Source organism: Xiphophorus couchianus, chromosome 2 (assembly GCF_001444195.1).
Source record: "Xiphophorus couchianus chromosome 2, X_couchianus-1.0, whole genome shotgun sequence".
In the NCBI taxonomy this organism is placed as follows: Eukaryota; Metazoa; Chordata; class Actinopteri; order Cyprinodontiformes; family Poeciliidae; genus Xiphophorus; species Xiphophorus couchianus.
In genome coordinates, this window is record NC_040229.1 from 32,380,856 (window position 1) to 32,393,556 (window position 12,701).

Genomic DNA, 12,701 nt, shown 5'->3' on the forward strand with positions numbered 1-12,701 from the left:
ACCACTTACAAACAAATATGAAATTATATCAGACTATTGCTGAGGAGGAGGAGAGTGATTAGAACACAAGGACAAACGTTATGTCTTGCTCTGCATCCTTGAGTTGGAGCTCTGACCTGATGTGAACCTCCTGAACAGCAGGCAGGCCGTCTCCTGCAGCTCCGCCACGACAGGGAAGGCGTCCATGGCCGCGATGATGACGGCGTAACACCGAGTGCCTCCTGACATCAACACCTCCACGTTACTGCCTGCAGGAGAAACGCATGTCGACCTCATCACAAGCTTTTAAGTGCGATTAAAACGAAAGCAAAACATGAAAACCTGTAAGTAATTTTACACCCTCTCTCTTTGGGTAGGCCATAAATATAAACTTTAAGTCTACAACCTTAAGCAGCACATTACAACCTGTCAGAATTTGGACATATTTGCGATTTTCACATATTCATTTGATGTGAAAAGATAAGAAGAAATCCTTCTTGAAAAGGCCTTAAACCACTTAGCTGGCAAATAAATGTCAAACAGTTTTTACAGGACTCTCTCCTGTTTGTTTTTGTTGTTTTGCCAAATAGATCTGTTTGCTGCAATGGGGCAGAATAACATCATTCATGTTACCATGCAGCCTGATTTACATTAGGACAGCCAAACAAACTTTACAGGTTTACAGTGAAAATGTGGTCACAGCTGCTGAATGGCCTTTTAGAGATAAAATACTCTTTCTTTTAAGGTCAGTGATACCCATGTTTCAGCTTTCCTTTGTTAGATTCAGAGTTCAACTCAGAGAATCAGCCATTTTCCGTCTCATTAGGGGGATGTATTGGTGGCGTACCTGTGCGAGCTAAGGGCAGTAACACCTTCATGGCCTGAGTGAGAAGCTTGGGGCTGTTAGAGAACCTCTGCAGAGCTGAGAGAACCACAACATGGTCCTGGTTTTCCACAAACTCGCCCAGATGGTCGTCACTTACTACAAAGAGAAAAAAAAGGACAAAGAAGTTGTGATTACTAATATACAGCTAAGTAACATCAGTCCTCCACTACCAACTTTACAAAAACTGCTTTCTACTGGTATCCATTGTGCAATACAGCCAAACATTTCCACATTGGACATAGTTACAGAACTTTTGTGATTGGTTTTTATTTGATGTATGTAACTGAACCACCAGACATTTTCTTTTCTTTTAAATGAAAACAAGTTTTTACTCTTCTAACACCGTTAAACAAGAAAAGGTTGTCAGCCCACCTCTGTCCAGCAGCAGCTGCAGAGCCCTACAACCTTGGAGTTGAACTTCCTCAATGGTGGGAAATGCCTTCATCGCCTGCACGACCAGGCTAAACACGTCCTCTTCTTCATCCAGCACCAGCAGAGGAATCGGATCTGTCCAAAATGTTAGGCAAACACGTGTAACAGGGAGAAATTAGAGAAACGAAACAAGAGGATTACAAAAGCTATTTAGAAATCAGCTTTGTGCATGTTACAGAATCCTGGGTAAAGAGAATAATACAAGGTGGTGTTCCACAAGGTTCAGTATTGGGAGCCAACAATTTTTTAATTGATTTAAATACTGATTGTTTTATAACTAGTGTATTAATAGCCAAGACAGTTGCAAGTCATTTGAGTTCCTTAAGCTCAAAGGCTATGTGGGGGTTTTGTCACTTTTGTATTGATTATATCAATGACCATGCTTCATTTTAATTAAACATGTTATTATAATTAACATATTTAAATAAACATGGATGGAGTTATGGCACTTTCTAAACCTCTACTGTATTGGATCTACATTTAATTTGTGCAGGGATAGAAATAAAATAATTGGTAAAAAAGTTAAAAAAAAGAAAAGAAAAAAAAAGAGATGACAGTTTGAAAAAAAATATACAATATGAGCAATGCTTACATTTTTGTGGATTTAAGATTAATCTGATAATATATTAAAGTGCTAAAAAGCTATTTAAGACTTGTGACATTATTAGTGAGGAAATATTAAGCTATACTGCATTCCACTTTTTAGTTGTTTTGAACTATATTTTATGTTTTATACACTGAAGAGTGTGGCCAGAGCAAACCAAGGAGGAGAGAATATCATCTGATGGAGCAATAACACAAAGCGAGTGTGGCAAGGCTTTTCTATCCAAAAGCCATTATGGCCCTAAAGTCAAGTTTGAAGTAAGAATACATTGAAATGGATCAACCTCCAGGCTATTTAGCCTGTGGCCCAACAGGAAAACAAACCCCAGCTCCCTTCTTAGCTCACATTACTACCTCACTGTTCCTTCTTGTTTGGTACTATAAACAGACCCTATTTTGACGTTTGCATATGGATAGAATAGATGCTGAATGTGTATTTACAAATGTAAATATGACTGTATCAACATGAAGTTCACTCCTGTGTCTAAGACAGAGTTTTCTGATTTTAGTTATTGGAGAGCAACAACTGAGAAGAGAATTTGCCTCCTCTTGTACTTTTACACATCAACATTTTCAATCTAGATCAACAAAAACAAAGGTTCATGAATAAATAAACCATAGGAATCCTATGAACATATGCTACTCTAACAATAGAATATACGACAGGTTGGCACAGGAGAGAGAAATCCCACATTCCAGGCATATAACACACTTCGATTTACAGAAACACATTCATTCTTGTACAGCAGAAAGCTGTTCTTAGAAGTCAGAGGTATTTAAAACTCGACATCCTCCAAAGAGGGGAAACTGCCAGCAATCCATTTTTGGCAGATGGATTTACTGATCATCATTAAAATTAACAAAAACTTCAGCTGGAATTTAACAGTTATGTCACATCATAGCATAAAGCTTTTCTAGGACTTGACAGCAACAGTATATTACCAAAAGCCGACCCTCAAAATCATATGAAGGTAACGTTGAATTCTTAATCCTTAAGGTTTATTATGATGCTGGCTTCAGCACTTTCAGCTCAAGTGGGAAGGGTTTCCACAAGGTTTAGGAGGATGTTAATGGAAATTCTTTTTATCCGCTTACGGCCTTTCCAAAAGCTGTCCTATCAGATCAAGCTCAGGAATAAACACACTTATCCATGTCTCTATTGGCCTTGCTTTGTGCACATTCATGTTGGAGCAGGAAGGGGCCATCCCCAAAATGTTTCCTTGATGTTGAACGAAAGAACTTTAACATGCGAAAAATGTTTTGTCATGTCATTCCTTTGACTTGAACTACAAAACCAAGTCCAACTCCTGAAATTTACACATCTGTCATCATGGAAGCGATTGAAATACTTGATCTTAATAATTTAAGATTAACGGGTTATTTTGGTTATATAATGTATGTATGTAGGAGTTCTTTCCTACACACAGACATAATGTACCTGATGTGAGCAGAAGCGCCAGGGCTCTGAGTCCAACAATGGTTACTTGACGATCTGCAATAAACTTAGATAAGACCTTCAGGATCTGCCTGAAAACAAAACCAGAACGAGAAATTGTGTTAATAGAGCTGCATGACGTTGGTAAAATCATGTAATAGCAAAATTATCTGTAAAATAGTTTAATGTCGGCATCTGCTGTGACAAATACACATTTTTCTTAATTCTCCCTTTTTCAGCTGTTCTTCCAACACCCCCTTAGCATCTTGGGTATTGTAGTCCGAGCAAGACCAACACCGATTCTTACTGGCAAAATGGGAAAGACGAGGGAACATACCGGTCAAGCAATGCAGTAAGTTAGGAAATGGCTACTTGCATAAATGTAGTCATTTCTACTTTTGAAACAATAAGAATAGGCCTGTCACGATATCAAATTTTGCTGAACGATTGTCTCAAAAAACTATTGCGATAGACGATAGTATTGTCTGAAGACCTTTTTACACTGATTTAATGGAAATGACGAAATAATGCATGCGATTTCTTGCCAAAGATGTATATCCTTTATTTTCAAAAGAACACTCAACACTGGAACTAGTTAATAAAATAAAACAAGCAGAAATAAAAATTAAATGGACTCTCGGTCTCTAACAAAAAATGCACTTGAATAAAAACTAAGCACAAGATAAAACCACAGTGGAAATAAAAACTACATTCAACCAAAACAATACAGATTATGAAGTCTGTATATCATTAGATTTAAATAAAGATGGGGAAAACTGCCATTTTACAAACAAATAGTGCAAAGAAACAAGCACATTTTTAAATAAGACCAGATGCCTCAACAATCTTTAGGCATATCTGTAGCTACTTTAGTCAGAGATTCCGAGCAAGAAATACCAACATGCTGAGTTTGTGTGGCTTAAGGCAAGATCTCTCAGGAGTAGCAATGTTTCCAGCTGTGCTAAACATTCTCTCTGAACTGGTACTTGTTGCACAAATGCACATGTATTTTTTAGCCAAGTTTGCCATCAAAGGATATCTTCTTTGATTGTCACACCACCACATCAAGGGATCACAAGAGGCATCAATAGCATCTTCTTGAAGGAACTTTGTCAGTTCTGCATCAGCCTGTTCTCTTTTTGGATATGTAGCTTGTGTCTGAACTGTGAGTTCAGCTCTTCTATTTTGAAGAAGGTCACTTAGCCTCTTCTTCTTGGTGGGTGGGTCAGCTGTAGATTCATGTTTGTTTCCTCCAGCAGCTTGGCTGGAACCCTCACCACTTGCACCTTCTTCCCTTACTTCTGGCCCTTTTAAGTCCAGTAGCTCTTGCACCAGCTGATGTTTGACATCATCCAATGACCCTGCCTCCTCCATGCTGCCACGGTACCTTGGATCCAAGATGGTGGCCTTTATCAGGAGATTTTGGATGCCAGGTGAGCTATATTTTTCAGTCAGTATCTTGCATACGTTTTGTTTAATACTGGCAGTCATTGTGCTGTCATCAGGGCCTGGAGAGAGAAGGTCGCCTTTAATCAGTTCTAGCACAGGCCCTAACAGAGGACACTGTGACGTATGTTTCTCCTGAAAGGACATCTGTAAAGTCAGCCAGTGGCTTCAAAGCTGCATTGATGGACTCCAACACCGCAACATCCTGCCAGGTTGGAGTGAGATGGCTGTGCTTTCTGTCTTGTACCAGGACTCGTCTGATGGCTGGGAGTTGCTCCAACACCCTCTCAATCATCTTCTGTTTAGTGCCCCATCGTGTGACAACATCCTGTGGAATATTGAAAAGGTTTTTATTAGAAAAACATATAGAATTATTATGTTACTCATTTAAGGCAAAGCTTCACCAGTGACGAGTAAAATATTACACCCCTTGTGCTGACAAGTAGAAATAACACCAAAATGGCTCTAGCAAAAGACATTAATACTATATTAGAACCATACTATTTTTTATTAGTTCATTTATTTCAACTTGTTTAAAGAAATGATACTAATTCTCCTTAACAATTTGTGTTGTTATATGTAAAATTATTGCCAGACAACGGTCTTAATTAGATTCTACAGGTCTACATGCTACAAAAATAAAAAATAAATAAACATGGCTCTGAATATTTTGAATAAATGAATTTAAAAACTCACCAGAATGAGATTGTGCTGAGGGAGATTAGCTTCATTCTGTGCCTTCCTCAGATCTCTCTTTTTAAAGAAGCTCAGGTTGAAAGTGTTGACCAAACTTTTACAGAGTCCTATGGCACGTGCTGTACGTTCTTTGTCACTGTCTAGACCATGGGAAACAGCAAGGTGGAGGTTGTGGCCAAAGCAGTTGAGCCATGGCCAGCCAAGATTTCTTATTGCAGCAACAATGTTAGGGCCATTGTCTGTTGTAATGCAGACCAGCTTGTCCTCATCCAGTCCCCAGTCTGCTAAAGCAGATTTCAGGTTTTCTCCCAGGGTGTTAGCAGTATGGTTATCTGGGACATACCTGGTCTCTAAACATTTAGAGTGCAGGGTCCAGTCAGCAGCTATATAGTGAATGGTCAAGCTCATATAAGGAGTCATATTTGAACTTGACCACATATCCGACGTAGCAGAGTAAAATGAAATGTCTTTTATCTCCTTCAGTATGTCCTCTTTAATACTGCTGTAAAGTTGTGGAATTGCCGTTTGTGATATGTATGTTTTTCCGGGGATTTCGTACCGTCTATCAAAAGTTTGCAACATTTTTCGAAATGCCGGCTTTTCAACAATATTAAATGGGAGCATCTCTTTAGCAATTAAGCGAACTACGCTGTCTGTGAGCGCGCACCACTTTGCGCCGTCCTTTTTGTATGCTTCCTGTCGATGAAATGTTTCAATGACGGTGGACTGTCGCGAACTTGAAGACGAAGACGGGCCACCGGTTGTACTTTTCCTCCTCAGCTGGAAAAACTTTACTGGATGGTTGTGCTTTAGGTGCACGTACAAGTTGGTTGTATTGCTACCCTTAGTTGCTACTATTTTATGACAAATGCGACATACCGGCTCGCAAAGATTCAGCGGTTCGCCTCGGTCATTTGGTTTGAATCCAAAATACTCCCACACTGCGGCAGTTGCGTTCGGCTTTGAAACGAGTTCCATTTCGAGTCCCTCCTCCCCCAATATGAGATAGTGTTTCTTTACCTTGCTAACTCCTCACGGGGCTCTAAAGCTGCAGCAGTACAAAATGATGTGCGCGCTGACTACCTGACGTAATAGTCCCCTCCTCCTCCCTTCTCATTTTTCCCTTCCTAAAAAATGAGGAAGGGAGGGGTCAGTGGATAGCGCCGGAGTTGAGCCTACACATCCAGCGTCATCAATAGAAAGAGAAAAATACAAGCAGAGACGATATGGACGATAAATTAAATGACGTCGATAGGTTTTTTTTATCGTACGATTAATCGATTTACGGTTTATCGCGACAGGCCTAAATAAGAAAACGTTTAAAACAATTGGGACATTAAGGAACAAGGCTGAACATGACGCTGATCTTATTTAGATATGACGTCAAGCAAGGCCCCTTGTAAGAGACATAAAAATGTCTAAAAGGCAGGTCTTTATCACAAGTTCAAATAATTGCGAAAGGTGTACTATGAGAGCAAAATCCCCAACGGCAGATTGCATGTTTGGTTGTGTTGTTAAATTAGGCTTGGGTAACTTGAAAACTGACCAAATTTGCATTGTGTGAACTAATTATAAAACTCATAGATGATTATTCAAAACATGTAAACAAACGAGAGGAAACCAGGTCAATGGGTTCAATGTCTGAGGAAGGGAAGGGCAACATGTTTGCCCAGAGGGCTGCAATCTGTATAGTACTGCATCATAAATATAGCGCTACATGTTGGACATTTGACTATGAACGGAAAGGTTCACAGTCAAATATGTTTCGCCATCAGGCAATGATTGTTTTGCACACTTTCTGTGTTTTCATGAGCTAGATTGCTAACTTGTACATTTGTGGATGGTTGTCTGCTTTGTAAAATATTAATGTAGCTACACACTTGAGTGAATTTCATTTCTTTTTATGTTGACGGAAGAGATTAAAGGTTGCTCATAACAAGAGGAGTGGAGTCAACTTTCCTTGTTTTTAAAGCATTTTTCTCTCTCAGTGGCAGAGGACTTTTGGTATAAACCAAGGACAGGGCAGAGCAGGCTCTATGAATTATTAGCTAACAATGGCACACTGGTACATAACCTACTTGAATGATTTCATATTATTTGAACATTACTGGTATGTGGTATTTCATTATCTCTCATCTATGCCTTTTCATACCTACTCATCGATGAAGACAGGTCTGTTAATCAGGTATCATGAACCAGCTTTGGCCTTTCTTTGCTCTCCTGCCCACTTTAGCTGTTTTTTGTGGCTCAGCCAAAACAAGGCAAATACAGCTAGTTTCAAAAAGATAACTACTATATTTCAGAGTTTTTTCCAAACTGTTTTTGCACCATTCTCTTTATATATAAAAAATTAAACAATATCACTAATCTGCATTTGTACAAGCTCTCTCTCATTTGCACTAAAAAAGTCCAAATTTGCCAAGGTGATATTTTAATTTCTCATTTTAGTTAGAACAAAATGTTGATTTTCATACCTCACCAAGACTCCTCTGCCAGGAACTTTTGTCTCTGTTGTGTTGGAAGGTACAGACTGAATTGAACTCTCAAGAAAGCTTTTGACTGTCAAAGAAGCTGGACCTGACCCAGTTACAAGGCCTTCAACAATCAACCTCTGTAGACTGTATGCTATAATAACGGTACATACACACAGCAGGTCTCGATGCTCAATTCAGATTTTTTGCTGAAATCCATTTTACGGCCCAAAGCGACTCACGTGCACAACGGGAGCAGAGAGTAACGTCACAAGATCATAACACAAAGGAAGCTAAAAACAACAAAAAAAAGGCATTTCTATAGCAACCGCCTTGTGTGGAGTATTGACTGCAGCTTCTGAAGAGAAGTACGTCTGCATACGACGTTGGAACTAAGAGTGGTGGGATGGTGAAGTGATGCACTTCACAGACACAGAATTCTTTTATAATTCTTAGAATTTTTCAACCGTTGTTCATGTCCGGGTTTATATTAGTTCGTCTGGAATTGTGTTCCTTTGACATTAGCGGAACATCGACAAAAATTTACGCACCTTTGTAATGGAAACACAGCTACTGGCTGGGAGAAAATGTCTCACTTACATTAACACGGCAAACATTCCAGCCCACCAAACATAGGGACTATTGCACACACCGATGTTAAGATTGTGAGTTGAAATATTTTACAGGTCTGCAAAAAGATATGAATCCCTAACCAATAGGTTTGTCTTCACTTACTGGTGCACTGCCAGTACCTCCCACTCCCTGCTGGCATGCAGAGGTCTGCAAAGCTCCTCCAGCGTGTTCGGCCATATTTCAATGAGCTGGCACAGCAGTGACAAGCCCACCTGAGGTAACAAGAGGTGAAAGAGGAATCATATCAGGCATTTTTCTCTCTAAATGACTAAAGTGGTTTCGGTTTCAGGACCTTTTGGGAAAGCCAGGTGAGCGTGTCATATCGCCTCACAATCATACTTTCAGTTTGCGTGGTACTGCATTTCTTAGGCTGATAAGCAAAGGTAAACCTGATGCCGTAAATTGGCTGGATCGGATAGAGAAAAGTTGCTTACAGATGAGTCATTTCCTAAGAGAGCAGGAGGTTACCTGTAACCTAAGAGGTTACAAGCTTTAAAGCAAGCTTGTAACTTCACATTTCTGTTGCTTTTCACACAAAAACTGTCCAAACAGAAGCTAAAGGTGAGGCCGTTTGACAGGTCAAGATGAGAAGGTTTACCTCCTGGACTTTTTTGCTATTTGTATAAGATGAAAGCACCACTGTGAGGGGAACATGGACATCCTTGTCTTCAAACAGCTCAGCCGCTGCAATAACAAGAACAAAAAAAAAACCCTGACAAGTTAGCTTTGAACACACGACTGCTTCCATTTTCAATGTGACTGGAAAGAGGTCACATTAAAAATAGAATTCAAATTTGATAATAAACAAAAAAAAAAGACCAGTGTTACAGCAAGAACAAGTCAAAGGAAGCAGTAATATACTCGGGCAGGATTTTTAGAAGTTTTTTGACTGTACTTAGCTTTAAGTGTGGGTTAGTTCAGCTTTTAAAACATTACATATTTTAAGAATAAACCTGGAAATGTTAAACATTGAAGCAAGAGAGATACATGCTGCTGAGATACAGAGAACAGAGATACATCCGACTGAAATACAGGATTGACAACAATCCTAAAGCATTTTGAATGAGGTTAGTATCTCCATCAGCAGCTATGAGGTGAAGTATTCATAATTTAATGAGGTCATAAACACAGTCAGTAAAAAGAACCTGACACAGTTAGAAACACTGAAATCTGACCTGAATTTGGAGGAAGCTTGCTGAAAACATCTTAAAACTTACCCAAAATGACCTAATCTGATTTGTTGGAAATGTGCTCCTAATAGACAGTTTGCAAAATTTGCCTGTCAAATATCATTTCTTTTCAGCATCACATGCACTGGTAATGCATGTGATGTGTACAGGAGTGTACACTGTGAACACTCCTGCTTTTACTAACGGTGGTCGTATTTGCTGATAATCAGCTCATCGGGGAAATGTTACATTTTCCGCCTGACTGTCAGAGTAAATTGGTTAAAAGGAAACCCATTTTCTAATTCAGATTTTTCTGTGGTTTTTGCTATTGGCAAATGGGCTCTCCCCCCAGGGCAGCAAACTCTTGGGGGGCAGGGAGTGGTAAGAAAATGAGAGTGAAAATTCATGCCAGTTGTGCTCCAAAAGAGTTTCCTATTGCTTGCTGCATTGTCGATAAATGGGAAGTGTGCACCACCTGTAAAGCACTCATTTTCTTAACATCCTGGTTGTTTCTGGTTGATTTCATTATATACAGTACAGACCAAAAGTTTGGACACACCTTCTCATTGAATTCAAAGAGAAAGTGTGTCCAAACTTTTGGTCTGTACTGTATATATATATATATATGTGAACTGCTGCCATGTTTTACAGGTAACCTAGTATGATTGTTTACTTAAATGTTAAATAATACTGAAACTGATCCTTTACACTGCACAACTACAGTGTTTGTTTAAACATGGTTTGACAATAATCAAATATTTGTTCCACTTATTTAAAAAAAATAGATTAAGGGTTTTAGGATTTATTGTCATTCTGTCAATAAACCCCACTTTCTGTGATTTTTGTAACAATTGCATAAAGTTCACTATGCACTACATCTTACATCATGCAGCAACTACCTGGACTGTAGGTTTTTTGGATGGAGTAGTTATCGTTTAAAACATAACAAACGTCCTTAATCTGTTGCAGCGTGGTTACTTAAAGGTTTTCCTGTTTGTTGCCAGCAGTTTGGTGAACATGCGGGGAACAATGGGGGGTTTCCTACCATGTTCCGTCGCCGCCAGGGACCGCAGATCCTGCAGGATTTGGATCAGCGTGGACAGCTGCCTGTCCTCCTGCGGGGTTTTCAGCCGCACCAGCAGCTTCTTCAGCCTTCCTTCCAGCTCTTCTTTGTTAACCATGGTCTTTGAAGAGTTGCTTTCCTCCTGAAGGCTTGACGTGCATTTAGGTCAATCAGTGCACTGTCTCGCAGTGAGAACCGAGAACGTGTTCCGTGAGGCCAAGCTGCCTGTTAAACCAAACTTCCCCGACAGCCACACGTATCATAACGGCATATTATTATATGTTACCTTGTTTGCGTGATATTACAGTAGCTACAGTAGAGCTACAACTTGTTATCATGACGAGGGGGGAAGCTGTCAGTGACGAGGAGTTTCGGTCCCAGCGTTGACATCAGCTTCCTCTCAGAACTTTCCTTCGCGTGTTCCCCATTTTTCGTCCAGTCGGACACGTTCCGGTGTTTCTGTGGGAGACGCTGCTGGTTCCTCTCTGACTGGCGGGTTCCTGCTTCTCCGCGGTCACATCATATGACTCGAGCGAGAAAAAAAACTTCCCGTTTGGAGAAGAAGAGGCTGGAAAGGGACACCGCGCGGCGGCGCAGCACGAGGGCGCAGCTGTCACACCGACACAAGTGTGGAACCAAGTTTGTCTCGTGAGGAATGTTTTGGAACCATGGCAACATTAGCTGATATGTGAAACAATCCTAAAAATAGTCAACCTCTAAAACTTTTTAAGTTGTATGATAGTTTGCTAATTTAAAAATACTCGACACTGATTTACGCCGTGTTCCATTCACAGCACTACCTAATCTGCGTTACTCAAAGACAAAGCAAATTAGTCCGTGGGTGAAGAACTAGCGTTAGACATGTTTTTATATGTCTGAAAACATTTTTAATAAAACATATATTTCGTTAATAATCTGGAATGAAGAGGGAAGACAACTTTTTCAACGTACTCTAACGTCACCGTCAAACGAGTTGGATTTTGCGACGTATTCACAAGTTTTACGGTAATCAGAATGCGTCTCGGAATCCCAGCGTCACTAAAGACAAAAACTAATAAATCCAAAAACAAAATTGAAAATAGCTATTTATGGCTTGTTTTTCATTTTTAGACAACGAATTTCTGTATTTTAGGGAAGAAAATGTGCAAGTACGTAATCATTATTTTATATTTATTACCTTCTTTGAAATTCGGTGTTAAGCAATTTTGAAACATATTTAGAGACATTTTTTATAACGTCGTATATTAAAAACAACAACAAAACCAAAACAAATGTCAGCCGTGTCTCCAGTCTCAAAAGTGTTTAATTCTTTGGCGCGCAAATACAAGTGTTACGGTAGTTGGAATGTATGGAAGGCTGCACGCCTTAAAATAATTAGATAGTTTTAAAAACTGAGAAAAATAGCTCAAATTAAACATTTTTGACAAAACCTAATAAAGGAAAACTTAATCAAGGTATTTTTGCTGTCCTGTAATCTATAACTGTAATTATGTAAGACATATACATCCTTCTGGAAGATGAGCATCAGGGTTTACCTTATCTAAAACATTCAACCTTTTCAGTGTGAATTTAATGTCAGCATTAACATAAACTTTGCATTAAATGAATGCATTTAATGAAATGTTTGGGTTGTTTCAGAGCAAAATAAGCATGACTTTTATCAAAATAAAAGCATTGCCTGTTCTGCCTGTTTGTTTCTGGAATAAAGATATGATGATGATGTCATCATGGGAACTTTCAACATTCTCATGTATTTATTATCTTGTGTAACTTGTAGCCCACCTTGGCACTTGCTTACTGTTTAGAGTTGTAAGGATTTGTACATGGCTTTCTCTAAGCACAAAAAATCCTAACTGATTTTATTCTCTATTTTTATTTTAAATGTGGT

General features: G+C 39.2%; 1 protein-coding gene across 7 annotated transcripts in view; it reads right to left on the reverse strand.

The window, feature by feature from the left end:
* Nucleotides 1-12,481, reverse strand: part of lrrk2 (leucine-rich repeat kinase 2) — a 41,798-nt gene extending 29,317 nt beyond the window's left edge. For 5 of the 7 annotated variants that reach the window (XM_028004361.1, XM_028004373.1, XM_028004411.1 and 2 more), the window contains exons 1-7: nt 10,796-12,481; nt 9,180-9,265; nt 8,684-8,793; nt 3,339-3,427; nt 1,238-1,372; nt 827-961; nt 117-248 (exon numbers count right to left, since the gene is read on the reverse strand). In XM_028004361.1, coding sequence (XP_027860162.1) covers nt 117-248; nt 827-961; nt 1,238-1,372; nt 3,339-3,427; nt 8,684-8,793; nt 9,180-9,265; nt 10,796-10,931 — 823 coding nt within the window. In that variant the 5' untranslated portion in view covers nt 10,932-12,481. The remainder of the gene's footprint in view (nt 1-116; nt 249-826; nt 962-1,237; nt 1,373-3,338; nt 3,428-8,683; nt 8,794-9,179; nt 9,266-10,795) is intronic. The other 2 variants (XM_028004382.1, XM_028004392.1) reach the window with 2 other exon arrangements.
* Between the last annotated feature and the right edge of the window lie 220 nt (nt 12,482-12,701).